Here is a 21,555-nt window from a genome sequence, read left to right on the forward strand (position 1 = left end):
CATTTTAAGGTTACAACCTTATATAAACTTTTTCTAAACTTTTTCTAAAGGTAAATGGTCTCTTTGTAAAGAATCCTTGTATAACAATTCAAGGAAATGAAAAGAGTTACTATGGAAGATATTTCCTACTACATATGCTCCAAATTTTCTCTACGAAGATAGTCCCTTTAGACTCTACACACACGATTTCAACCCGTGTTCGTAAAATCGAACCAGAACGGTTAAACGGACATGAGCTTGGAAGCAATTCAACCGGCTTAACCAATAAACCGGTCGATTCAACCGCTCTAACCGGGCAAGTCCCGGGCGGTCAAAAAAGTGTTGGAAAAAAAAAAAAAAGGATACAAATAAAAAAATATTAAAATATAAAAAGCATATAAAGAATGATTAAAATAAAGCACATTCAAATGAAGTTGAAAATTAATGAAAAAAAAAAAATTTACCCATTTTATATTTTCCCTTGGCTATTTTTTAAATTTTCTAAAAAAGAAGAGAAAATATAAGGATGAGTATTAATGACAAAAACAATTTTTAATCTTTACCATAATATAAAGAATATTTAAAAATGTATTCCAAATCAAATTCCTTATTTTGAGAATTTATATATATTTTTTTGAAATTTTTTTTTTAAAATACCGATTGATCACCCTAACCGTCCAAATCCGGAGCCCGCCTGGCCAGTTCCGATCTAACCGAGCAATTAGTGATTAAATCTAGTGATTTTGCGAACAATGGTTTCAACCGAGGAGAGACTGTATGAAGCTCTAGTATTGTTTGTCAAAAACTGTTATTAAACCTCGGAAAATACCAATTTGTTAGAGCTCAGTCCGAAGGAGCGCATGCTCGACAATGTTCATCCTTAAACTTGTGAGGGAACCCACACGTAATCTCACAGACAAGGGGTCCAAACTCTGATTAGCCATGGATAACTTTTAACAAACTCAGTAGTATATTGGGTCCAACTTTTCACAAACTCAGTAGTATATTGGGTCCAAATCAGCTTTTAATTGTAGAAAATCATAGCCATATGTTAACTTGAATCCATTTTAGGAATTTGACTACATCTATTTGGGATAACAGGAGCCATGTATTGTGAGGAATCCGGTAATTTCACTTTTTTCCACTATTCAACAGAAATAAGCAGGAAGGTTAACTTGCATAATATACAAACGGCTCGACCATGAAAAACAGAGGATAAAGTGAACAGCAAGAATTCAAGCGTGAACACCACAAGTCCTCTTTACAAAAATGTGAAAAATAAAAGACCGTTATGAAATTGGATCGTCTGATATACCTTTCTCGATAATTTCCTCAAATCCCGGTTTCTTCTGAGATTGCCTTTCCTCACGCCTTTTGTCCTTTTCATTCACATCTTGCTGAACCCTATCCATGATCACTTTGAATCCAGGGATTACACGATCAAGCTTTTGGTAAACTATATTGGTGAGGTTGTGCAAAAGCCTAAACATTCTCTGCATAAACAAATCAAAATCACCATAAATCATTCTCATCAAGAGAGCTCATAATTCATACCATTGCCTTTCTGAAATCTCAAGTGCACGAGTCGATGATTTCTTCTATGTATAATGAGTAAAAGAATACTCAATAACAAAATTTTAGTTAAGAATATATAGGATAGAACCTCATGGTTAATAGAAAGTCATGTGATGAGAAGGAAAGAATAGTGTTACCTTCACGTCTCTGTTCCAATGCCTAATGTATGGAGGACCTGTAGTGTAGGAACCTAATGGCTCGCGATACCACCCTCCATCATAAGTGATCTGGTCCATAGCTTGCTCTATACTAAGAACCTCCCAGACCTCAATCCAGGGATTATCTCTTGCAAACGTTTCCTGAGACAAACAATCAGTCAGTAATGACATTTTGCATGGTGATTAAAATTTTCGAAAGTAACTGACACAAAGCATGCAAACTTCCAATGATAATATATTTTAACGGTGTGTAATCTGTTCAAGGCTGAAGACTGTAAAGAAGCCTTCAATGAGAAATCTGTGAAAGTGAATATCTGCAAATGGATATAGGAATCCAAAAATATGAGGAACAATAAATGCCATCACAACCCATTTATCTGAAAAATTAAGCTGTGAAAGTGAGAAAAGCATACATCACCAAATGGATATCATCATCATTTTCAAAGCCTTTTCCCAATTATTTGGGGTCGGCTATATGAATCATGGTCCGCCATTCTGCTCTATCAAAAATTATATCTTCAGTAAGGTCATAAGTCCTCATATCTTTTCTCACTACTTCCAATCATGACCCAAATAAGTCTCCATATATTTTCTCACTACTTCTAATCACGTCCTTTTTGGTTTACCTTTTGCCCTTTTTGAGCCTTCCACTTGAACCAACTTCTTTTTGTATGCGAAAGCTCTAAACCCGACGGGTTGATTTTTAGCAAATAAAGTACGATAAAAATAGATCTGGTACCAAATAAAAAGGAAATAACAAGAAAAAAAAAAAACAAATTTTTACGTACTTCGACACAGACGTGACTACATCTATGGGCAAAGATAGTCGATATTTTTCCACTAATTCAAAAAAAAATAATTACAAGACACTTACTTGAAAGAACCGGCGACACAAAACTCAATCTCCCACCAAGTACTCTTCTCTCTCTAAACACCCAAAAGTGTTCCTCTATCTTTCTGGCACTTTTTCTATCTACAAAACAACCAAAATAAAGAGAAAAATAAACCCAAAAAAATACCCACGTGATGGCCCCCTACTTTTTCTTATGTTTCTCTCTTTAGAGTACTACTTAAACATAGAATAGAGAAACCCCCAAAAAGTAGATAGTGATGATCCATACTTTTCCTAACTTTATGGAAAAGTTTATCTTATCAACTATGGACCTAAAAGCCTATCCTAACCTAAATAGGACTCACCCAAATCAACTCCTATAATTCAGTTAATAACAATCTCATATTAATAGGAATCTCAAAAATAAAGAAAACCAAATATTATACAAAATTATCTAATGTCAGGACAAGTCCAGATCCAAATCCAGATCAAGAAAATGTAATATTCATTGTTATTACTACAAGAAAAATGGGCATATCAAGAAGGATTGTCAGAGAATTTGAGATGAAATCACTAAATTGAAGACTCAGCTTGCTAGATAATTTGAGATCAAAGATTTATGTTCAGCAAAGAAAATTTTGGGCTTGGAGCACACAGAGATCGAAAGTTGGGTGAATTGTGTTTCTGACAATCCTTCTTGATATGCCCTTTTTTCTTGTATCAATAACAACGAATATTACCTTTTCCTGGTCTGGATTTGGATCTAGACCTACCCTGACGTTAGAAAAATCTTGTGTAATATATTGTTTCCTTTATTTTTGGGATTCCTATAATTTGGGATTGTTATTAACCGAATTACAGGAGTTTGGGTGAGTCCTATTTAGGTTCGGATAAGCTTTTGGATCCATAAATGATAAGGATAAAGCTAATTTTCCATAAAGTTAGGAAAAGTATGGACCTTCACGTATATATTTTTTGGGTGTTTCTCTATTCTATATTTAAGTTGTATTCTAAATAGAAAAACAAAAGAAAAAAATACGGGATCACCATGTAGGTGTCCCTTTGGGTTCATTTTTCACTTTATTTTGAGTGCTTTGTAGAGAAAAAAAGTGCCAAATAGATAGAGGAAAACTTTTGGGTGTTTAGAGAGAGAAAATTGTAGAGAGAAAAAGACTTGGTGGGAGATTTGAGTTTTGTGTCTCTGATTCACTAAAGTAAGTACCTTGTAATTTTTTTTTCTTTGAATTAGTGAAAAAACATTGATCATTTTCGCCAGTGGTGTAGTCACATCTGTGACAAACCACATAAATTATGGTGTTTTTTTTTTCCTATTATTTTGTTCTTGCTTTATTTTCTTGCTTGTTGCTTACTTGTTGCTAGTTCTATTTTTCTCGTATTTTATTTGCCAAAAATCAACCCATCTGGTGTAAAGCTTTCGCAAACAACATTCACACCTCCTAATAGGTGTTGTAATGGGTATGAACTGCACACGACCAACCTAACTAAATCTACTTTCTCTCATCTTATTGCCTATTTGAGCAACACCTAAGTTCTCCCTAATGTATTCATTTCGAACTCTATCCCTTATTGTATTGCCACTCATCCATCTCAACTACACTCATCCTATGGATATGTTGTTACTTGACAGCCCAACATTCCGCCCTATAAAGCAAAGGTGGTCTCACAGCTCTCCTATAGAACTTCCCCTTCAGCTTCATTGATATGTGGCAATCACATAACACTCTGAGTGCACATTTCCACTTTGCCCACCCAATTCTAATTCTACATACGACATCTTCCTCAATCCCCCTATTTTCCTGGATTATAACCCCGAGATATTGAAAGTGCGCTCTTTTTGGTATTTCTCGACCATCAATCTTAACTACTTCCTCGTCTATGCTCCTGTTATTATTAAACTTCCATTCCACATACTTTGTCTTAGTCCGACTAAATTTTAAACTTTTAAATTCTAAAGCATCCCTCCAAAGTTCTAACTTTGTGTTGACGCCGCTTCAAGTCTCATTGATCAAAACCATATCGAAAAACATACATCACAGTACCTCATCTTGTAGCCTTTAAATTCTAGAGCATCCCTCCAAAGTTCTAACTTTGTGTTGATGCTGCTTCAGGTCTCATCGATCAAAACCAAGTCGCACAACATACACCACAGTACCTCATCTTGCAGGTGCCTAGTTAAGTCGTCCATATCTAAGACAAAGAGGTATGGGCTCAATGCTGACCCCTGAGGTAAACCTATTGTCATTGAAAACTCACTTTCCTCCACTAGTTATCCACACACTAGTTAGTGCTCCCTCGTTCATATCTCTCACCAAGTCGATATAGTTCAAGAGACTCCTTTCTTTTCCAACACCCACCAAATTAAATCTCGAGATACTATAATGTAAGATTTTTCTAAATCAATAAAGATTATGTGGAGGTCTTTGTCCTTCGCCCTAAACTTCTCAATAAGTTGCCTAAGTAGGAAAATAGCCTCAATAGTTGACCTCCCTGACATAAAACCGAATTGGTTTTCTGATACATTCGTTTCATGCCTTATTGTCGCTCCATCATTCTATCCCACAGCTTCATCGTATGGCGCATAAGTTTGATCTCTCGATAGTTCACATAATTCTATATGCCTCATTTGCTCTTGAAAATAGGTACCACAATGTTTTTCCTCCATTTGTCTAGTAGTTTCTTTGTTTTCAACACCTTATTGAACAAAATGATCAGCCAGTAAATGCCAATCTCTCCCATGCACTTCCAAACTTCTATCGCAATACCATCTGGTCCTAAATCCTTTCCTATCTTCATCATCTTCAAGGCTTCTTTTACTTCTGATATCCTAATCTTACGAGTGTATTTATTTTTTAATTACTATATCTATTACCAAATAGTTATTGCAATCCAATATATATATATATATATATATATATATATATATAGGAAAAAGCTAACAATAGCTGCGCAGCTATAATGAATAGTAATATAGGTGGAATCTCAGCCATCAAATTTTCATCATGTAGTTCAAAATACATATCACTATATGAATTTTAATATGTTTTTCAGAAATTAGATCATAATGAAATTTTAGACGTGTGTACTAAAAAATAGAGCACAAAATTAAAAAATATATAAAAAACATTTCTCAAAATATAAAATGACCGACATACCCTTGAAAAATGATGGGGGTAATTTGGTCATTTTAAATTATAGAAAATAATTTTTTTATATTTTTATATGGTGCACAATATAAAGATCTGACGGCTGGGATTCCACCTATATTATTACTACTCATTATAGCTGCCCAGTTATTGGAAGGTTTACTCATATATATATATATATATATATAGGGGAAAGCCCTACAGAACACCTATAGGTGAAAATGAACAGTATTTTCGCCTATAGGATCGTCACTGTCCTATTGTTTGGGACAGTGGGGAAAAATCGACCGCCACGCGGACATACATTGTCTGTTACGGTACTACCACGGACATACATTGTCTGTTACGGTACTACCACGGACATATATTGTCTGTTACGGTACTACCACAGACATAGTAGGACCGTGGCGGTCGATTTTTCACGTATAACGGCAATGGACCAATTGTGTCCGTTGCGGGGGCGAAAACACTATTCACTTCGCCTATAGGTGTTGGAAAGTGTTTTCCATATATATGAGGAACACAAATGTTTTGACCATTAATCTGAAATATCAAGCTCTAAAACTAAGTTAATCAACAAGAAAACTGAAACTATAGGAACCAACCACTGACAAATACATAGATCAACCATGTCAACCCTAAAATAACCAAAAAATTGGAAAAGCAATAAGAGTGCTCCTTTTGTTTCATAAGCAGAGTGTACACTCTTGCGTGATGTCAAACATGATGCCTCGTATTCTTTAATTTACTTCTATTAAATTTTAGTGAAGTATTTTGGGATTTCTTTAGGTTTTAATATTAGGGCTTTTAAATTTTTTAGGGATTTCAGTTTTTTAGCTTTTAGTATGATAGAGGCAATTTGGAAAGTAACTAGAGTCATGCAATTATTTATTTTATCAAGGGTAAAAGTGTCATAGAATTTTTGTCTTAATTAAAAGTTCTATTGTATTACAACTAGGTTGTTGAGGTCCATAAATAGGGTACATTAATAGGGGATGGTATAAGACTTTAGAAGCAGAGTTAAAATTATTTGTTTTGAGAGTGAACAAGAGAGCTAAGAAGCCTGGCCTCTAAGCTTCCACCATTATTTTAAATCGAATTTTCAGATCTTCAATTTCTTTTTGTGAATTCTCCACTGCCTTAGTTAGTATCAGAGTAGGCACATCACCGAGGATCCACTACAAGTTCGTGTGACAGCTGCTAGAGGAGGTTGAATTCGTGACCGTGGTGGCACAAAAGTTAGATGAAAGGAGTTCAATGATATAAAAAGGAGAAATCGAGGAAATGGCATGTTAAATACGTCACAAACATTCAAAGTGAAGAAGGTTTCGAAGCTTTAATGCACAAGGTGCATCCAACCCATTCTTATCAACATTTAGTCATTCAAGACAAAATCGGATATGAATCCTACAATTTAGTCTGTGGGTGAGAATTCTTTCTGTAAACTATGGAAAGGACGAAGCTTAGCTTCCCAACCAAGGGACACGAAGATCTTACTCATGACAAGTGCCTATTCAAACCCATCTTAATGAGGAAGAACAAGAAGATTGCATCTTCGATTCAGAGCCACATAAGGAAACTTTGATAGCAGGTATGTCCTCCAATTTTTAGTTCAAGTCGCCTTCTTTAATCATGTAGTTGCATTCAATCTATGTTGAAAAACAAGCTCTTGTGGGTGATCCGATTTTAAATGAGCCTTTGCAAAGAGGTTGAGGAAATTGGGACCCTTTATGTTGGACATGGTGAGGATATATTAGAATCTGAAAACGATGAAGAGACCTTGAATAGCGAGGTGAATGAGAAAACCATTGGTGAAGAAGATGATGGCATGGTGATGGAGTTAGAAACAGGAAACCTTACAGCACATTTCATAACTGGAAGTTGGGGTTTCCCTGGAATGTGGAACTCCTAGTTTCCTAGAAGCTGGTTGATATCTGGAAAGTCTGAAATACTTGTTTGATAAATTGTCTTGAAGTTCTCAAATACAGAGATCAAGCTTCACAGGATCTAACAAATCTTCACATTCATGGCTTCAAAGAGAGAGAGAGCGAGAGAGAGAGAGAGAGAGAGAGAGAGGCAAGGTTAGAGGGACTACTGCCACATTTAGAAAGAGAACAAAGTTAGAGAGACAAAGGGCACGATTACAAAGAGAGGACTTAAAGAGAGAGGACGTGGTTAGAGAAAGAAATGGCACATTTAGAGAGAGAATGCAGTTAGAAAAAACGGCAACAATTAGAGAGGATATAAAGAGAGAGGACACACTTAGATAGAGAAAGGACTTAGAGAGAGAAAGGGAAGTATCAGAGAGAGGAGCGTGAGAAGGAAAGGGCATGGTTATAGAAAGAAGGGAAGTAGAGAGAGAGAGGGGCATAGGTTTGATAAAGGATAAAGGGAGTGAAAGGGCACTACAAGAGAGACAAAGGGCATACTAAGAGAGAGTTAGAGAGAGAAAGGAGTTAGATAGAGGGCGTAGCAAGAATGAGAGGAGTTAGACAGATGAAGGAATAGTTAGATAGAGAGGATTTAAAGAAAGGGTATGCTTAGAGAGCTAAAGGAGATATAGATAGAAAAAAGATACGAGAAGAGAAAAAAGGGGGAGGCATCGGAATAGGAGTGGCTTAGACGAAATGTAGTGGATCCAACCCAATAATCATGGCCCTAGATTCAGAGAGAACGGAAGTAGCTATTGAGGATGGTGAAGACAAGAAGGAAAATGTGGAGAACTACAAGAAACCTAATTATTGAAGTTGCGAAGATTCAGGCAGTATATGAGCTGATTTTGATCATTGTACCTTCAATAGAGTATAACTTTTCGCTCGTGGCTCAGAATCGCTATCATTGGTACTTAATGGATTTGGGACTCAGCTAAATAAGGTCTAACCATCTACACCAGTTTTGCCAGCCACATTTGTCAAGAAAAAGCCTCTAAAAGTCCACAAATAGAGTTTTAAAGCTTCCAATGGGATTTTCAATGCAAGTACTCTTAATACACATATCACGATGGGTTTATAAAGGATTTTTTCCTACCATAAATAATCTTTGAACTAATAAAGAAGAAGAATGAAAAAAAGTGGTTTTGAAGCATGATTCATTTTAGGCTATTTCAAAACTTGAGGATGAGTTTTCTCCAACCAAGGGAAACTGATGCAGGACAAGTTGCCTCATATTTTTAATTTTTCTATTAAATTTTACAGATGTAGTTTGGGATCTTTTTGGAGTTTATTTGTAGGGTTGTTAAGTTTTTTAGGGATTTTGATTTTAGGCTTTTTTAGTTTCTAGGATTTCAGCGAAATTCTGGGAAAAAAGAAACTAATCCTTATGCAATTATTTATTTTGTTAGCAGTAAAAGTGTCATTACGAACTTCTTTTAAATTAGAAGTTCTAATTATATGGATAAGGATTCTTGGGGGTTAAGGTGTTACTATAAAGAGGGGCTGGCATATAATTTTAGAAGCAGAGTTGAATATTACTTGTTTTAAGATTCTAGGTTAAATCATAGAGCTAAAAACCTTGCTTTCTAAGCTTTCACCGTTATTTTTTATCAAAAATTCAGTCATTTGATTTCTTCTATAAATTATTCATTGCATTAACTAATGGAAAATGAAAACGATCTTCTTTGGCATGTGAAATCATTGTAAATATTGATAACTATGGTTGACAAAATGTAAACCAGTTGAAAAAATGAATTGCAGTAAAAAGGATGATTCCTTGGTAGATCTGCTTGATGGTGAAAAAGCAGGAATAAAAGCTGCCATCATTTGTACAGCCATAACCTGCATCCGTTAGAATGACGCCAAGACTGATCCTTCAGAAATCATGCTTTTTAATGGACATTAAAATAACCTCAGGAGGAATCTTGGTTTAGGGCATTGTCAAAAAATGACAAAGACTAAGATAATGAAGTGATCTGCCTCCTTCACCCAGATGGTTTGATGAATTTGGGTGCGAAAGTCTAAGTTTAGTTTGATAACATTATCACTTATCAGATCCAACAAAGGCCTTTCTCACTGCCTTACGCAGTTTCATGATATCTTTGTGGAGATAATAGAAACTATTTCAGACTTGAGCATCTCTTTCCAAAACTAGCAAACAATTGGCAGATTCTCTAGCTAGACAAGGAGTGTTTAAATAGGCTATAGTCACTTCTGTAACTAGATGAGCCCTACCCCTTTCTGCTTTGTGCTCTTTGTCCATAACTATTTTTTCCATTTTCCACAAGAATTACTTTTTTTTGTATTGTTAAATAGCAATTTGTAAATCAAAATTCTTCCAATCAATAAAATACAGTTAATTATAAAAAAAAATGGAAGTATAAGGTCGACATGCTCCTGTCTGGAGGGAATCATTCAGGATACAAATGTTGCAATATTAAAGTGTTATGAATAATACTTGGGCATTGAGCAGTCCATGTCAATCAGAGTAAATGCAGCATACTATGGAAACTCTTTTCCTTTATTTCTCAAAAAGGAAAAAAATCCTCTTTCTCATTCCAACATAGATTTAGTACAACCAAACAAAGGCCCAATACAAAAGAAGCATACCTGAGATCTTTTGGGATAAATTTGTTTGGCATATGGTCTTCTTCCAATATAGTGGTGAGCTCAGATCCACTGGCCCAAAGAAACATGGCATGACTGGGAATTCTTTCACCAGGCCATACCCCTCCATTGGCTTCAAGAACAGCAAGATCGCGCCTCTTGATCTCAATGGCTTCATCTTGAAGCTGCTTGTAGGACTTCTTCTCGAATCCCTTAAGGGGAACCCAGGGAAGTATACCTTTCCCCATTTTATGAAGGGCAGCTGTTGCAGCAGCCCCTAGCCTTACTGCAGAGAGAAATTCAAAAGTATTTAAAGTAGAACAGCATGATTAGCATATCATACAGTCAACCAGTCTCAGTGAAGAACTCGACCCAAATTTCTAGTATAAAATTCCTTTTTCATGGGCACACCTATAACCCAATGGACTCGACAAAACATAGTACACTGGAGACATCATTGTCCAATGAAGTGATAGATGAATAGGAATGGAAGAGTGAGACCACCATTGGGATTATGTCCAGTTCTGCTGGGTCCCTCTTTCTGTCCATGTCAGTGCATCATTTTATTGGATGGTGATGACGCAATGGACAATAAGTATGCCATGGGCCAGTGAATGGTAACATACTTTCCTTTACGATTTGTGAATGTATTGCAGGTATGGAACTCTTTAAAAGAAGAGGGTTCCACCATTTAAGAAACTTCATGTATGGTAAGCAACCCATGCAAACATAAAAATAGAAGATCAACTCAATTTCCAAACAAATCCATTTGTCAGTGGTCACAACTGCAGAACTTTTGAAAAAAAAAAATCATAAAACAAAATAATGGTCACCAAACCTTCGCATGTGGCAATTGCAGGTTGCAAGCCATAAACCATGCCAATTGGTGCCCACTTATCCATGTCTTCCCCCCATATGAAAGTGTTTCTTTCAATTATCCCAGCAGCCCAAGCCAAGAAGTTTGCGCTGAATTAGCTCACATGGTCCTCTAGTGCGACCTAACCGATCCTTGTAGTAGAAACTGCCACTCCTCATGATAACTATTTGCAAAGTAAGAACATCCCAAACTTAGAATATAGGATCAAAAAAAGAAAGAAAGGGCAAAAAAAGAACCAAAATTCGCAGTTCCACCACGAATCACTACAAAAAGAAATGGGAAACTGATCAAAATAGCCATTAAAGATAGGCTGTTGAGTATTTTTAACATTTGTAACTATTCCAACTCATGATCATGTATCTTTTCATGGGTATTTTCAAATAAAGTCAAATGATATAGTTAAAATGTTAAATAGTTCATAGTTTATGAGTATTTTGATGTACTCCCCAAAGAAATATCCATGAAAGATATTGTAGATGATAGACATTAGCAAACATGGCAAAAGAAACCACCACTAGATTAGGGCAAAAGAACAGAGAAAAGACAAACAAGCAACTGGTACAAAATCAGAGCAAAAAGCAAAAGAAAACCAAAATTCAAAGGTTCACTATTAATCATCCAAAATCACAACAAAAAGCATAACATGCAGAGAAAACAAAAGCACAAACTTCTCCATTAATGGACACAGCACTTGGGAGAAAACACAAAGAAAAGCAGAAACTCAAAGCATTACATTGAAGAAAATCAGAACTGATAGCTTCTGCCTATGCTAAGATGTGGCCTTGAGGTCCCAAGAGCTTTCGACACAACTATGTTCATCTGGAATTTTCTTGCCGCTATAGCCTGAGACAGTGAGCTTTGATGGGAACCATCGCTGCTCTGGTTCAGCTGTTTTGAAGAAGAATAAATATCACCTGATTGTTTTTGTCAAATACTTCTCAGAGGTTCTGATATCAGAAGCTCAAATAGATGAGGGTTTGTGCAGTGTCTTAGATGCCCTAAAGGCTCTAGCTGAAGACGTCTCTGCAAAGTATGCTTTCAAGGAGGAAATGATGACCTCTGCAGCTTTGATGCTAAACGTGGCCAATGGTAGCAGAAAATTTGAGATGAAGATAACGAGAGAGAGAGAGAGAGAAGGTCTTTTTTTCGGTGGTTAGTTGAAGGAACGAGAGAAGTGAAAAGTTAGAGCGCCATTAGCCAGTGCAAAGATAAAATTCCGTTTGGGAAGAAATAAGTTGATAGACCTCTGTAGGCAGCCACCAAACAACTTATAAATGCTCTAGACAACTTTATCAGGGTTTATCAGTTTATCTTGCGCATCCATACACACTTACATTCTTGCCACACAGTGTAACATTTAACACTTGCATATCCACCTTTCCATCAATAATAGAAGAAAAAAGAAATAAGAACAAACCAGTCAAGAAAGCCATAGACGTTCTTCACATATGTATATCTCTTTCAGATGTTTCCACCATCTAGAGTGTCTTTATTTGCTCCAAAATCTAAACTACTTGCCATTGCCTAAGCTGAACTTACATTCAAAGTCACTGTGACTCCCCACATCAACCGTGTGATTGATGAAATTTTTTGAAACAATTTAGGTTGGATAATGCTGAATAACCTAGCCCAATAGGTGTTTGTTCGCAAGAATTGATTCCTCGTCAAGCAACTGCAAATTTGAAAATTTGAATCTTGTATTAGTCAAATACTCCTATGAGAGTGAAAGTTTCGATAGGTGCTAGGACAGAGAGCAGGTTTGAACAATTCAAGAAACAACTATCTCAGCCTACTTGGGAATCTCAGAGTCCTACATTATTGGGCCTTCATTGCATTGTTTATCTATAGATTCCACTGAGTCCAACTGGCTGACTTGGGCACAGGACCCAAGAGGGTCCCAATCAAAGTTTGGGTTTTTAGTTTTAAACACTATTTGAAAGTAGAAACACACTTCTGACACCATGAGTGGAGAAGTTAGACGCTGATATTACACACAAACTTAGTGTAACTCTCCTAGTCAACCAGGTTATCAAAATTTCAAGTTGGACAATGTCAAACCACCTACTTCAATGGGCAAGTCCAAATTTGAATTTCAGAATACTTTATTAGTCAAATATTCCCATGAAAGTGGGAAATTTGGCTATTGCTAGGAGAGAAAACAGGGGAGAATAATTCAATAAACACATGCAAGCAGCAAGTTGAAAAAGGGATGTGCCTAAGGAACAGAGAGCAATCAGCTAACGACTGCATATATAGAACACATTTTGAAACATGTGCCCCAAACAACACATGGAAAATCAAGCAAAGGTAAAACTGTGGATACTAGAGACTACCTCTTCCCCATACCTGATATTTGAAATCACGAGTTGACAAAAAGGCCATTTAATACTGACAGAAGCTTCTAGCTTCTGGACACACAAGAGATGCCCAAGGAAGAGATTGAAGCCTTGGAGTTTTAGTTAAACATAAGAAAGAAAACGTTCAAATCCATCAGAAATGCAGATTACATGGACATGAAAATCATTTACAAGGTGTTCTAGCCAGAAGCAAGCTTGGACCACCCTCCTAACGTATGGGGCCCTGAAATGATAAGTTTCAAAGTTTGTTGTTCTGTCTCAATCTATGCAATAGCATTTCATCAAAGAATATCTAGGAAATTTCTATCTTTTTTTTTTTTTCGGGTAAATAAATTTCTCTTGTTATAGAATGGAGCTAAACCTATAGATATAGGCCTATAAGCACTAATGTTTGAAAAAGCAGCCGCCCAGCCGCTTAGGCAGCCAAATTGCTAAAACTCCACTAGGTGGAACTTAGGGAAGGTGCCTAGGGAACTAAAGACTAGCAATTTGGCTAAAACTCCTTCTCACCTACTCAGAATACATAGGAACTAAAGACTAGCAAACAGCAGAAGCCTTGACCTTGCTAACTGAAATCAAGCTCTTTAACCATTCTTGGGGTAGAATCTTACAGATTGAAGGAGACGCCAAAAACATCATAAGGTGGGGTTCTGGTAAAAGAGACCCACCTTGGTATTTGGGCCATATATTTGATGAGATCGATCACTTATGCAGGGACTTGGAAGTCACTTGGAAGCACACTCAAAGAACCGCAAACGCAACCGCAGACGCTAAAGAAGCGGCTCGGCAACATATCTTTGGATATTTGTGTAAAAGGGCATCATTATAATATGTGTAAAAGGGCATCATTATAAGCCCTAACCTTTTTTCTGCTGTCCTCTTTTCTCTACTTTTGTTATAGTGCGCAAATAGGGCAAAACTCTAAACTATCATTTTGTCCGCTTTTGTAATTAGGCATATATATAAGCCCCGCCTGTTGTAAGTCCCCCCTGCTGTAGTGTAAGTCTTTGTAGTGTAAGTCTCTGCAGGTCCTCCTCTCAAGGACCATGATGCTGTTGAGGACATGCCTGGTGGCCTCACAGTATCGACAAAACTCATGTATATTGTTTTATTTAATGTTTAAGTTAACTTCTATAAAAAAAAAGTAGGTGGAGTGATGCAGGTTTGAAGTATAGATCTTGTCCAAATCCCCTTGACAAGGATAGGGTAGAGTGCCAGTATTGTAAAAAATCTTATAATTCTGGCATCAACAGGATGAAGAAGCATTTTGCAGGCATTAGAGGCGATGCGGCGGCATGCACTCTAGTGTCTGCTGAGGTCAGGATGGAGATGATAAAGCACACGGAGGGGGTGAAAAACAAAAAGCAAGAGGTGAAAATAAGACATGATGAATGTATAAGTAGTGAAGCCATTTTAGGAGTTTTAAGAGAGGAAGAAGACCTTTACCCTGTGGGGAGGTGGTTGTTTTCATATTAGGGTGATAGAAGAATCGTACCATTCGAACCTTTTTTTTTTTTCATGCTTTTTCGGAGGTATGGAGAAAGCAGCAATCAATAAGATTTTCCTAATCTTCCCTTCCCGAAAGAACTTTAAATTATTTTTCCTTTCACATGGACCAGGAGATTGGATCTACCTAAAAATAGAGAAGAATGCTTGGTATAGGCAGTGTTATAAAATTTGGTGCCCCGATCCGGATCGAGTATCGTCGAACCCATCCCAGTTCCAACGAAAAAAAGGGATTTGAACGTTTTTTTGAAATTCTCTCTTTTTTTTCCTAATTTTTTTACCATTTTCCAATTAAAAAAGATAAAATGGCTCAACAGGCTTTTTATTCACTCATGGTCCCCACAACATCAATCACATGTGTTAAGCCATGTGGTCACCTCATGCATGACTACGTGCCATGTGAGAGGAGGGGGTTCCTTTTATATGGTAATTTGCTCCCACCATTTTTCTTTCAACCCTCCCTCTCTCTCTCTCTCATATGCAATGACCATCAATGATCCGCTCTTTTAAAAACGGTCCGTCATAAATAGCACGCTCTCTCTCTCTCTCCCCCCCCTCTCTCATATAATTAAATGGTCTATAACATGCGCTCTCTCTCTCTCATATATATACAATGATTTATAAATTAAATGGTCTATAAATAGTGACTCTCTCTCACATATATACAATGACGTACAAATTAAATGCTCTATAAACAGATCTCTTTGTATCTCGCTCTCTTGCACAAGGACATCTATAAAATGAAATGGTCTATAACACAAATATTTTTTAGTTTTTTTGGGATTAATTATATTTATTTCTTTTCTATAATATACAAAACTAAAGTTTTAATTACATATAACTATAAAAAAGTACATATAATAATTTACAAAAATCAACATAATTATATGAAATTGTTATCTATTTATGTTAATAACTTATTATGTTAAATTTATGTCAATATAATTATTTTATATACATTAAAAAATATTTTTTAATTATATGGAAGTGTTTTTTAATATTTTTTTATTATTTTGATGCAAAATTATAATACTATATTATAATTAATTATACAGATATCTAGACAGAAAAACATCATTTTAGTTTTCACCTATTTTTACAAAATAATAAAAGTACATAATGCACCACTTCTAATTTCTTTTAGAAACTAAAAACACGCTTTTTGTAGAGAATCATAGTGATTTTTTGAAAAACCTTTGGGATCAAAATTGCCAATTCGGCCGATTCTCCGAATCGATCCACCCATCCGACACGGGTACGGGTGTGACCGATACGGCTCACTGATCTGTTTTTTTAAACATTATGTATAAGTATACTATAAATAACTATTACTCATTTCTTGGTCTTCGACTCCCATAGCGACTACGAACACCCCTCGATTAGTGCAATGGGATGTGTCTATTTAGAGAGGTCAGAAAGCATTTAGATCGTCAGTAACCTTTCAATCAAAGAGGCCTTTGGTACTTGAACGGGCCCACTACTCACTTCTATAGTGGCTATGTCGGAAGTTTGAAAAACCAGACTGAGTTGTTCACTGAATGCCTTGCCTTTCGTTGCCCAGGCAACTTTTACTTTTTGTAGTTCACTGGGTGTCATAAAGAAGCAAAAGCCAATGAATTGAGTTGTTCACTGAAAGTTTTAGTTGTAGGGGTTGTAGTTTGATGAATCAAGAGTGCAGTTGTTGAAGCCCACTTCAAGCTTCTATAGTGGCCCTTAAAGCTGTAGTTGACCCTATTTGAGTAGATCATCGGCATATCAAATTCCAAGCAGGAATATCTTTTAATGCCGCTAACTTGAGCAGCTTCCAAACTATCTTCTTGAAAGCAAATGGGTCAGTTTGGGACAGGGTTGAAGGTTCCATTTGTTTATGAGCTTAAAGGGCCAATACATAGAAAAGACGTGGAACTAACCAATAACTATTTGACGACCCACAGGGATGTGTGGTATGTATATGGTTGCACAATCATGACAGATGGTTGGAATGATAAAAAGCACAAAAGCATCACGAATTTGATGGTAAATTGTTCATTAGGGATAATATTCTTGAGGTTTATTGATGCTTCTGATAAGTCCCATGATGCAGAATTCATTTTTAATTTGGTTGACCAGTGTATAAAGGAAATAGAGGAGGATAATGTGGTCCAAGTTGTGATCAATATGTATTCAGCTAATATGGCGGCTGGGTTATCGATGGACAAGAGGCCGCATATTTTATGGCCTCCTTGTGTAGCACACTACATAGACCTAATGCTTAAGGCCATTGGTAAGAAGAAGACATTCGAGGCAACCATCCGAAAGGCAAGGAAAGTCACAATTTATTTATACAATCACACTCAGGTATACACTATAGTAATATACTATGTTTATGGTATTATGCTTCTTTAGTTATTTGATACTTATTCTGAGTATTTTGAATGCATTGATTCATTGATAATAATTTACTTAACTTAGGATATTCTATGTTGTCAGGTCGAAGCCATGATGAGGAAGTTTACTGAAAACAGAGACATGGTGAGGCCTGGGGTGGCTAAATTTGCCATCTCCTACTTGTCCTTGCAATCTTTGTATCTGCGGGGATTGGACTAAGTCCAAGTGGTCCAAGAAAGCTGATGGAAAAGTTGTTATGGATATTATCATGAAATCAAGATTTTGGAACAAGGTCCCATATTGCTTTCACCCTTTGGTAAAGGTTCTCAAGATGGTTGATGCTGAGAAGCAACCTGCTATGAGGCATATATCTATAAAGCCATGGAGGATGCAGAGGAAGAAACCAAGAGATTTTTAGGGCATGACGAAAAGAAGTATGAGGATATTTTGAAGATTATTGAATAAAAATGGAACTACCAGCTTGAGAGGCGCCTACATTTAGTAGGGTACTACCTTCAACGCTGTCATTTTTACACAAATCCTGAGGTACATAGATTTGTCTAGGCTCGCTATTGGATCTCTAGGTAAGGAGGTGGCAATCAGGTAAAGGTCTAAGATCCCTCCAAGTAAGTTTAGAACTTCCTCAATTTAATTTTATGATTTGAGTATTTAATTTCAATGACCCAAATACCTAATTTACTAAATTACTACATTTACATGAAATAAGTGCATGGTGGATGGGCCATGGGGTAAGCACCCCTCATTTCAGGCACATGGCCATGAAAATACTAAATCTGACTTCCAACACTTCTGGATGTGAGCGCAACTTCAACACCTTTGAAATGGCAATATTATTTGATTATTTACTTAATATTTCATAGTTAATTTCATACATACTTAGTACTTAGTAAGCTAGTAACTAAATAAGTTTTTTCTACTAGGTGCATACAAAGAAGATGAACAGACTAAAGCAAAAAGACTGAATAACCTAGTCTTTGTTCAGTCAAACCAAAAGTTGCAAGAGCGCCATCGAAAGCTGGAGCGCAATGAAAGAGAGGCTATTGAAGCTGTTGATATTCATGACACATGCGAGTGGCTCATTGATGCCGATGATGATGAGGTATTCCCTGGAGAGGGCTTGAACTGGGGCCAAGTTCATGAGACTGTTGGGACAGCAATGCCCCTTGTGCGTACCACTCGGGCTCAATCTCAAAGCCAAAGGAAGGCGAAGGAGAAGGCCCATCATGGGAAGGCAATGGCGAAGAAGAAGAAGAGGGTGATGACATCAAGAGAGGATGATAAAGAAGAAGAAGTAGATTCAGAGGAAACGAGGGATGACACTCAATATGTTGAGGAGGGCGATGACTCTTATGATAATGGCATGGCATCATCATCAAATGCTCCTTTAGATCCGCTTAAACACCCCATGTGGTGATGCCATAGAATTGTTTGATTGACTAAAGAATTGGGGTGGTGACATGTCAATTGAGGAAAAAATTGAGTTGGAAAAATATGGGCTAGGACAGGAGACCAAAGAGAGGAAGACATCTCCCAGTGGAGGAAAAGGTGGGGGATAGTTTCCTCTTCTTGAAGGCACAAAATGCACCGATTGGGAAAGGAGAGTCCATGCTTCTAAAGCCGGTCCAGAGTTAGGGCCTTACCTTGAAGGAGGATCCAAGCAATGGTTTGGACCTTAAGGGGGCAGCTATGGACCAAAGCTTATTTAGTAGAGGGAAGGCAAGGAGTACAAGGAGGAGACACTGAAACTCCCTGAGGAATTGGGGGCCCAAATGATTGAGTCTTGCTTAGAGAGGGGAGAGAAGAAAGGGGTTAACATCAGAAGGAGGGAATTGCTTTTTGTTCTTTTGATAAGTAATCGATAGGCCTATGACAACATTCCGACAATAAGCAGTAATTACTTTCAGCAAAAAGTCAACCCTTCTAGTACAGGAAAAGGTCCAATAAATTGATATACATTGGGAGCAAAGAATGTATTCATTCTTTTCACTTGCTAGGATAATTCTAGATTGGACATCCAAACACTTGCTTCATCATCGGTTACAATGTCAAATGCCGGTCATTACAATACTGATCCATTAGTGTATACTAAACTACATCCCAGTTTCCAAATCCGATGCAACAGTCCTTCCGTCCTTTTTCTTTTTTGCTTTTGAAAAATTGCGATTTCCATCGCATATGGTAATGGTGTCTATATACAAACTAAACCCTAATTGAACAAACCAATCATTCAGATCATAAACTCAAAGAACCAGCAATAGGACACCTGCAATCAATTCATAGGACATAAATAAAATTCAAGAATCAGCAATAAGACACCCAACAGATCTACGGTCTATACTTTTCAATTATTTTGAGTGTAGTCCTTACCATTCAATTCTTCAATCTCTTGCAACGTTTACCACTCCTCTTCTCGGCTACCCCTAATCCTGCCTTTATCTGTACCCCCTTCCTCTGTCACCCCATCCCCCCGAAATGCCCAGATGCCAGAAACAACACCCCGTGCTCCCTGATAGATGGTGGAAACCTAGAGGCAACTCTTCCCCCTTCACCCCCTCCCTTATACCCCCATGGTTCAACCGGTGCACTCCGCCTGCTACCTGCATTTTCCCTCATTCCCTTCTTCTCCGTCAGCTTCACATCCCTCTCCCTCTTTTTGTCTTCTCTGAGACCTTCCCACTATTACCATACCCTTGAATTCTTTTGATATTCCGCTTCCGAATCCTACAGGCTCCGGTTTTCAATATTCCAACCTAGATAGCCTTGTCCCCATGCCACTGGAAATGAGACTGGCAATTAATGCTGCCCATTCTTCTAAAGGCTAGTTTCCCCCTTTCATCATCCCCTCCCCTCTCCTCCCCCCCCCCGCCTACAACTACTTTTTCACCCCTCTTCTAGTCTCCGGCCCTCAACGTCATTCCACTCTCTCCCAACCTCTAACCCTACCACATTGCTAATGATCCCTCCCGAATATCCATGGGTATGCTCTTTAATGGCAACATCACAGATATAGCTAACTCACTCAAACAAGAAGCACGTGCAGCCCAGGTCAATGCCACTCCAAAACCTTCCAAAAGCTTTAGGGAATTAGCAAATGTGCATTCTAATGTCAATTACAATTCTTTTGCATCATCCTCTAGAGTGACCCCTCTCCTCGCTTCCTTGACCTTAACCCCAAAAAGAAGTAGGTCTAGGAGGAAGGTTTCCCTATACCCCAATTCTCCCAAATGAATATTCTTTGTTGAAACATCAGGGGTCTTGGTAGGGTATGTTCCCTTGTTTCCTCTCATTTTCCTGATATTTTAGCTCTTTTTGAAACTAAACTTTCTTCCCCAGACTTTACCCTTATTTGGGACACTTAGGGTAGGAGGCACTGTGGCTGGGTCTCTAAAGACTCCCTGGGGACCTCGCGTGGTATCTAGGTCATGTGGAACCCTACCATTCTATCGGCTGTCTCTTTTTCTGTAAGAGACTTCTCCATCAATGTCTTTTTTTGTAGAATCTCGGATAACTTTACCTTCAAAGTATCCTTGATCTACAGCCCCAATTGTCCTTCTGCTCGCCAGTCGCTTTAGCCAGAGCTCTTGTCTAAAAAACCCTCTGTTGAAGTCCCTTGGCTTCTTGGGGGCAACTTTAATATGGTCAGATGGATTCATGAGAAAAGTTCAGCTGGCCACATCACCACATTGATGAGAGCCTGTTTCGACTTCATTGATAGTGTGCCCCTTCTAGATATCTCTCTTTTAGGAGGTTCCTTTACTTGGTCAAATCATGCAACATCTAACAGGTTCCTAGTCTCAAGCTCTTGGGATTCCAGTTTCTTGGTACTCGTTCCTTTGTCCTCCCCAAATTAACCTCTAATCACAAACCCATCCTCCTAGAAACCAACCCCATTTCGCAGGTGAACATGCCCTTTAGATTTGAACTGTTTTAGTTGGATGAACCTTCTTTCCCTCTATTCTTTAAAAGTAGTTGGTTGTTCTTCGTGGTTGATGGATGGGCTGGTTTCAGACTATCCAAAAAACTTCAACTAATGAAGGGTTCCATCAAACTTTGGAGTCGTAATATCCCGGGTAACTTCAGGGAATAAATCCAAGATTTTGCAAAAATCTTATCCACTCCCTGGACGCCTTGGAGTAATTCAAACATCTTTTGAGTTAAGAATTATTGGACCAATCCTCTGC

General features: G+C 37.5%; 1 protein-coding gene, 1 long non-coding RNA gene and 1 pseudogene across 3 annotated transcripts; 2 read left to right on the forward strand and 1 right to left on the reverse strand.

The window, feature by feature from the left end:
• Positions 1-1,090: 1,090 nt before the first annotated feature.
• Positions 1,091-13,605, reverse strand: LOC18441775 (protein TIC 56, chloroplastic-like; annotated as a pseudogene). Its single transcript, XR_016040189.1, has 5 exons — positions 13,470-13,605; positions 11,085-11,286; positions 10,250-10,532; positions 1,692-1,853; positions 1,091-1,472 (listed from the first exon to the last, which is right to left on the reverse strand). The product of XR_016040189.1 is annotated as a protein TIC 56, chloroplastic-like (transcript).
• Positions 6,729-14,465, forward strand: LOC148780585 (uncharacterized). The gene is made up of 2 exons (XR_016040190.1): positions 6,729-7,299; positions 14,195-14,465. It is a non-coding gene; the product is annotated as an uncharacterized LOC148780585 (long non-coding RNA).
• Positions 14,466-16,813: 2,348 nt separating this feature from the next.
• Positions 16,814-17,572, forward strand: LOC148780586 (uncharacterized). Its single transcript, XM_088847825.1, has 2 exons — positions 16,814-17,323; positions 17,456-17,572. Exons 1-2 carry the CDS (start codon positions 16,814-16,816, stop codon positions 17,570-17,572), a joined length of 627 nt encoding a protein of 208 aa, XP_088703951.1.
• The last annotated feature ends 3,983 nt before the right edge of the window (positions 17,573-21,555 follow it).

This window comes from Amborella trichopoda, chromosome 9 (genome assembly GCF_054954075.1).
Source record: "Amborella trichopoda isolate Santa Cruz 75 chromosome 9, AtrichopodaSantaCruz75HAP2 v2.0, whole genome shotgun sequence".
In the NCBI taxonomy this organism is placed as follows: domain Eukaryota; kingdom Viridiplantae; phylum Streptophyta; class Magnoliopsida; order Amborellales; family Amborellaceae; genus Amborella; species Amborella trichopoda.

Excerpts from the sequence above, each read along its gene's own strand:
- LOC148780586 (XM_088847825.1), top strand. The coding sequence starts at position 16,814 with ATGGGTCAGTTTGGGACAGGGTTGAAGGTTCCATTTGTTTATGAGCTT. Across the intron at positions 17,324-17,455 it reads ATTTATACAATCACACTCAG|GTCGAAGCCATGATGAGGAA; the intron begins GTATACACTATA and ends CTATGTTGTCAG.